At 40.4% G+C, this 7,773-nt stretch overlaps 1 protein-coding gene across 1 annotated transcript in view; it reads left to right on the forward strand.

Moving 5' to 3' along the window:
• Positions 1-7,216, forward strand: part of LOC132379495 (multiple inositol polyphosphate phosphatase 1-like) — a 75,889-nt gene extending 68,673 nt beyond the window's left edge. Inside the window, exon 4 of the mRNA XM_059947451.1 lies at positions 6,041-7,216. Within this exon, the coding sequence (XP_059803434.1) occupies positions 6,041-6,446 (406 nt within the window). The 3' untranslated portion in view covers positions 6,447-7,216. The remainder of the gene's footprint in view (positions 1-6,040) is intronic.
• The last annotated feature ends 557 nt before the right edge of the window (positions 7,217-7,773 follow it).

Here is a 7,773-nt window from a genome sequence, read left to right on the forward strand (position 1 = left end):
CTCCTTATCCGCGAGGGATTTGTTCCGGGACCCCTCGCGGATACCAAAATTCACGGATGCTCTTATTCAACCTGTCTCAATGCGGTGGATCTTAGGGCCCAGCGGAACCCAGACCTTATGTAACCTGCGGTGGACATTAGGACTCAGCGGTAGCGATCTGAATCCACAGTGTTTCTGTTCACGAAAATAATCACGATAACGATTGAAAATAAAGTGTAAATAATAAAGCGATCGGAAAGAGGTGAATTGTAAAAGCGTTAGGCTATGTCGGTCAACAATCAGAACAATTTTAAAGGATAAAGTGAGAAAGGCTGTGCCCCGATGAAAGCTACAATTATTACTAAGCTACGCAGTGGTTTAATTATTGGGTTTTGGGTTTTTTATCCTCCACATCAACCTGGCACAGTGCAGAGCGCATTCGGGAGTGGTCTGTCACTAGATCGAACTTGGGAACTTCCGTTCCCGGGCTCAGTGCTGAAACATACGTTCTTAAGTGTTTTATATACATAGAAAGGTAAAATATATACTATATACAAACATTTGACTAACTGATGCTAAATAATACCGGATGTACCTTTTCCGACTTACTTAGTAAGAACTTCAATTTTTTTCGATCCCGATGCATGATAACCCACGCACATCCTCCTGTATACTTTAAATCATCTCTAGATTACTTATAATACCTAATACAATGTAAATGTTATGTAAAATAGTTGTTATACTGCATTGTTTAGGGAGTAATGACAAGAAAAAAGGTCTGTACATGCTCCAACAAGTGCTGGAAGAGCACTTCCAGGTTTTTACAATTCGCGGTTGGTTGAATTCGCGCATGCGGAATTCGCGGATAAGGAGGGCCGACTGTATAAGACTGTATAAGGGCCAACTATTACTTCAATATTAAATATACAGTAGCATTGTTTTTCAAACGCATCAAATATATTAATTTCATTAATATGTGGGTTTATCCCAATGATGTTATGATTATGGATGCTTTCATTATTTGATTAAAGAAAGATAGCAGGTCATTTTTATTTTGTTCCTAAATTAAATTTGCTTTCAAGCAAATTAAAAGTTTGGAACAAATACCTTGAAATACCAGCCATGTCTTGCCTCATCTTTTGATTAATCTGTTTGGGCCCATTGGACAGATCATAATTCAAAATTCAAATTCAAAAAAGCATTCACCACAGGGTCGAGAAGAAATTGTTTCACAAGAGAGTAGTGTACCTTTTGAATTTTCTTCCCGAGCAGGGTATGAATACTCAGATCACAAAGCATACTAGCATAGGAAACTAGCATTGAAGTAGATCAGACATTTCAGTCATTGTATTTCCATCAACTACCAAGACAATTAGATGACCTTTTACTTTGATCTTTGATAGAGAGTCATGCAAACCCTCTCTCAGTCCACTGGCCAGAGCTTGAATTTCTTTTTAGAGATACAGCACGGTAACTGATCCTTCTGGTCCAAAGAGCTCCCACCACCAAATTACACGCATGTGACCAATTAAGCTGCTAACCCGCTTGTCTTGGGTATGTAGGAAGAAACCAGAGCAGCTGGAGGAAACCCATGTGGTCATGGGAGGCGGTACCTACTCCTGACACAAGGTGGCAGGAATTGAACTGGGTTGCTGACATTGTAATAGTGTTATGCTAACCGCTGTACAGCCGTGCCACTACTCACAATCCACTGTTTAGTCATCATATGAAAAAAGTTACTATGAGAATTCAGATGGACGTCATGGTGGGAGACGTTTTTGGTTTTGGAGATCCTGTAAGAGTAGCTTTGGTGAGTAATTGCAGTCTGTTTTGTGCTTGGTATACAATACTGTCACTCTGCAGGGAATGACCATTCAGAGGGGATGCCAATCATACAGGTTGTGGGAGTCTTTACAGGAAGTAAGGTGGGAAGAAGTAACTGGGAGTCAGTTTGCTTATGAATTCTGAAGCTTGGCTGACCTCCTGGAATGACAATACAAGTTTCCCCCGCTATTTGAAGGTTGAGCGTTCCCATGAAATGGTTCGTAAGCCAGAATGTCGTAAAGTGAAGAAGCAATTACCATTTTTTTTAAATGGGAAAAATTTGTGAGTATTCGCAGACCCAAAAACAACCTGCCAGATCATGCCAAATAATACATAAAACCTAAAATAACAGTAACATATAGTAAAAGCAGGAATGATATGATAAAGTATGATATATATAAAGTAGGAATACTTTTCAGCAATTATTGCAGCACTGTCCACCACAGCGAAAATCTCACGCAAGCGCTCTCGGCAGAAAGACTCGGTGCGAACGCTCTTGGCAGAAGCACTCTTTCCAGTAGCCTTAAAGCTATGAAGCTGCCAAATCATACCAAATAACACTTAAAAATACACAGCCTATATAAAGTATATAATATATACTATATTTATACTATATAATGTATGTACAGTGTAGTATCACTTACCGGAATCGGGAAGACAGCGAGCACACTGATTATGGTGTGTTAGGCTGAGTCATTGGAGGTTGAGGTGGTGGGAGGTAGAGGAGACTGGGGTGTCATCTCATTGTCGTCTGTTTCCATCAGGGCAGGCAGGTAATTTTTTTCCCATGTCTGCCTGCCTCGATGCCGAAGGTCAGGTTTCGTCATCTGCTGTGGAAGGCTTGATAAACGACAGACTGTTATGCATGAAAATCCCAAAAGATTAGCAATTTCTCAGATATTCAAACCACCCTATCTGGTACATCAATCATTCCACAGTGAAAGTCACTTAGATCACACTTCTTCCCCGTTCTGATGCTTGGTCTAAATAACAACTGAACATCTTGACCATGTCTGCGTGCTTTTGCATATTGTGTTGCTGCCAGAATGGATACTATTTACACTGAAGAGGAGGTAAGTGGGAGGGTGATGCAGCTACAGTGTTTGATCTGAAAAAAGGCACGCCTCTGCTTTTCTTCCCCTTTACAGGTGTCCCCTGTTTTTCGAACATTCGCTTTACAACACCTCGCTGTTATGAAAGACCTGCATTAGTTACCTGTTTTTCGCTAACAGAGGTGCTGTTTTCACCGTTATGGAAAAAAGCAGCACGCGCCCCAAGCAGCCAAGCTCCTCCCCCAGAACTGCATTCTAGCCGCCTTTAAACACGTGAGCATCTGTGCTTTATGTCGATTTATTTTGTGCATCCGTTAGCAAGATGAGTTCTAAGGTATCAGAAAAGCCTAAAAGAGTTTACAGAATGGTGCAAAAAGTAAAAAGCCTCCAGTGAGTGGCGGTTTTGTGGGCAAAAATACCTTGTTAATGGGAGCGGTCAGAGGAGAATGGTCAGACTGTTCAAGCTGGCAGGAAGGTGACAGTAACTCAAATAGTAGTAGTAGTGCATTCACTCGAGTTGATTCTGATATTGTGTTGGGTGGAAATGTACATAATCCACAACCGGCAACATTGAGTTGGGGTTTCGCTTTAACAGGATGGTCTGGCATAATGACGGAATTACGTGAAGGGCCTTTAGCGCACTTTGCTTTAGGCTTTGGAGTTCGTTAAAAATGTGTTATGGCTTTTTCTTAAACATGAAACAGCTCACACAGTTTTATTTGTGAAAACCTACGTTGGTGACTCCAGTGCTCTAGGGTAATTCTAGAGTTATTGAACATGTCGGCCAATGCTGTTGCTTTGAAACTGCTGAAGTTTTGGGAGCAAAATACCATTGTTTAGTTTGTACAAGCTGAGGCCCAATTTGCACTGCGAGAAATGACCAACACACCAAATATTTCGATGTGGTAGCATCGCTCAGCAATTCTATGGCTTGAGAGTGTGAGTCTACTAGAAAACCCACCTGAACATGATAAATACCAATTGCTGACACCTCACCTTTTGCAGTCTTCTGGACTATCAGAGTCTGAGCGCACCAAACAGTTGCTATGCTTGCCTGGCCTTGGCGATGCTATGCCTTCAGAGCTATGGACCACATACTGTCTCTCCTGGGAAAGCACTATCCTTCTTTTATTTTTAAAGAACTCAACATGCAGCAACTGCCTGATCAAGTTTGCATGGCCCTCACTAATGCACCCCGTGAAGGTGTTTGCTAAAATCGTTGATAGCCATAAAATGGCTCAGCCAGGCAGAGATGAATAATTCTTCCTCATTTCCCTGTTTCAATAAGCTTGGTCAGCACGGCCTCCAACATAAACAGACGACTGTCTAATGCTACAAAATAGACCATCGGGTCTGTGTTTTTTTAGCACATTCGCTTTGGTGCAAACACTAGGAAGTGCCGACAGTGCCAATGTATCGGAACATCGGAGATCTGTGAACACCGTAGTTTTTACCTGCTCGGGTAGTCCACTGTTCATTACGTACACCCTTTCAGGGCGATGCCTCCTGTGTGACACGGGTGCTCAAGTAAGTGTGCAGCAAGCATCGCCTATTGATAAGAAGGCAAAGAGTGAAGGAACCTCACTGGTGGTCACTAGTGTCTGTAGGATTCAGACTTACAGGACACGGTGACTGATGCTCTGCTTCAGTGGGCAACGTTACACATGGAACTTCATCCTGGCTGAAGTAGCTAGACCTCAGCTCGGTGCAGATTTCGTGTGCCCAAGGACTATTAGTCGATCATTAGAACTGTCGGCTTGTAGATGTCAAGGACTTTCGGGTCATTACCCTGCTCCCCCAGTAAGTTCCCTCACAACGACTCTGTCAGGCGCATGCACCTTGGATGTGAGTTTACTTGACTGCTGGGCAAATTTCCAAACCTCACCTAGCCCACATTCTCCACCACAGCCACAAAACATGGGGTTGAGCAACACATTTCCACAACTGGCCTACCAGTCCATGCCCACATGTGTGGAGTGGACCTGGAACAGCAGGAAACCATGAAGGCCGAGTCTGGTCGAATAGCCCTTGGGCTTCGCCCCTCCATTTGGTCCCAAAGTCTAATGGTGGTTGTGGCCCATGTGGCGATTACTGATGCCTTAACGAGGTCACCTGTTCGTTACCTGGTCCCACAATTCCAAGTCTTTGCAGCACGTTTAACCAGAAAGATAATTTTTTCCAAAGTCGATTTAGTTAGGGGGTACCATCCTACCAGATTCTGCCTGTATCCTGCCAGATTTGGGAAGAGTCTTTAGAGAACTGAATTAAGAGACTTAACTTTTCCATTCAGCTTGGAGAATGTAAGGAAGCTATGATGGCACATACTGTGATGAAGCAAAGCAAGTTGAATAGTTTTTTCTTTCACATGCTTGCTTTTCAAGAAACTAAAACTTTATTTCCAATTTTGAGAATTATTTATAAAGGCATATTATTAAACTAAAATAATTGTGACTTTTGCATGCAGAGCTCGAGTCAATTCACATCTTGTGATTAGATTGTTCCTTGTTAAAATATGTTGTTCCTTTAATCTATTATTCATTATATTAAGTGTGGGCAAAAATATCCACATGGTACTGCCTTCTCTCCATAATATGGTGCTCTGTAGCTCACGAAGTACTGGGAAACTTGATTAGTATTCCCATGGCACACTCATTTTAAGCAGCTTGAACATTCATGACATCTACTTGAAACTTAGTATACTGAAGTGTGGCCAAATTCTTTCCCCACTGAATCACGACCATTCTGGCTTTCTGGAAAATGATTGCAAATGATTGGCCACTTTAGGTGTCTATGCTTCATTGTATTGAATATTAGAGTTGGCTCAGTCAACTTCTTAGTTTTGGCCATACAGAAGACAAATTTCGTTGGTGGGAAGGAATGTTAATTTTCTCAAAGGGCTTCAAAGACTCAAAACAATAACAGCACAAAATGTAGAAGAAATGCTGGATCAAGTTTAAAAACTAAGATAATTTTATGGTAAAAGGTAAACATGTCATTAATAAGTACAACTAGTGGAAGGCACTTCATTGCAAAGTTCCTTAACTCTTGGATTCTATTTGGCTCCAAGTACCCACTAACTGATTCTGAACAGCATGGATGTTCGATCTTTAGAATCCTATTTTGTGCCAAATCCTTTGAAATTCTACTAATACTTACTCATATTTTCTTTCTTTTTGTCTTCACAGGAACGAATCAATATCTCACACTGCTGTCTTGCGATTTGGGCATGCGGAGACCCTCCTGCCAGTTTTGACTCTCATGGGGTATTTTAAGGATGAACACCCCTTACTAGCAAATAACTTTGAAGAGCAAAAGAATCGCAAATTTAGAAGTGGACAAATTTCACCCTTTGCCGCAAACCTTATTTTTGTCCTGTACCACTGCAACGAATCACAGAGCATAGGGGAAAAGTACAAACTCCAGTTGTTTCTGAATGAAAAGCCACTACCATTTCCTCAGAATGGAAGCCTTGTTGCTGACTATGATGAAGTGAAAAACCACTATCAACATCTTATTGATACACTGAAGTTTAGCAATGTATGTGAGTTTCCCTCAAAGGAGTTAAATATATCACAACATGATGAGATATAAGTTAGCTCCATACCTTTATCTGATCGGTTCCTTTCCTTTAATTCTCTGGAAATCATTTTTGTGCAGGGGAGAGATTTTTTGTTATTTTTCTTGTAGATACAATGCAGAGGTGGATGAAGTAGTTTTAAAAGGACTGGGAACAAGTTGCTCATTTTGAGACTGGAAATTATAATCTTTTAATGTTACGTTCACGTTGGTCATTGTCAACTGAAATTCTCTGTCAACAGTATTGTGAAAGTAGCTGTGTCTAATTTATCTCTTGTGACTGAAGCTGCTGCGGAACCTCCAAAGACTAGTTGGGGTTGGTGTAAATCTTAGGGAATTCATTATCACCTTCCATATTTTTAGACCACAAATGCTGAAGGAATGTTGACAATATATAGAGGACTGAAATAGCAGGATAAAAATATGCCTATATTAATCCACACATGAATGATACTATACAAATCTGGACATCCTCACATTGGAAGAATTGTTGGTCTTGGAAGGATTCCCCCAAAAATTATACATGAATAAACTTAGTGTCAAGTGATTTTTTTTAAATCATGATTATCATGACTAAAAAAAAATTGTGCTTTATTGCCATGAGGTGATGGTGATCACTTTGCCTTTTCCAATGATTCCATGAAGAACTCATGGGCTGCAATGTGGTGGTGGAGGTGGGGATTTGTGTCCAGGACAAAGTTTTAATCATGGCTCAAGGAAGCACAGTGAGGTGAAAATACGCTATGTAGTTTTTAAAAATAAAAATATCATTGTTTAATTATTGATTTAATGTTGCTCATTTTATTAAGGTCTTATTTTGAGATGGCAATAAACTGCAATTGATTGACAGTCCAGCTGAAACAAGAGGTGGAAAGTATGGTGTAATGTAGTGTTCTATAATTTATTAGAGATTTACAAAATATTAAAATATATTTGGGTAGAAAGAAACTGGTTGAAGAGTTCAGGGCTAGCAATGCAATAAAAGCTGTGTGTTTCAGGATTAAAATTCCAAATCAGAGGTTGATAGAATTTTGATGTCCATTTCTATAATTGGCATTTGAGGCTAGATCAACTGTTATTTTTGTATCTGAGATGCATTAGTGTTTTGGTTAACCAAAGGCAGATATATAGTGTTAGATGATAGGTCACTCATGATCCATTGAATGATAGCATAGCTTTTGAAATTAATGGGCATCTTTTCCTGCTTCAGGTCTGAGATGATGCAACTTTATTGAGCAAAGTCTGGGGAGCTGCAACATATTTACAGTGCACTATTAGCCTCCATAAAGTTTCTAAAGTGCAAGTGCAGTTGCCAGTAAAGAACAGCCACAACTTTAGGACT

Source organism: Hypanus sabinus, chromosome 22, assembly GCF_030144855.1.
Source record: "Hypanus sabinus isolate sHypSab1 chromosome 22, sHypSab1.hap1, whole genome shotgun sequence".
Lineage (NCBI taxonomy): Eukaryota > Metazoa > Chordata > Chondrichthyes > Myliobatiformes > Dasyatidae > Hypanus > Hypanus sabinus.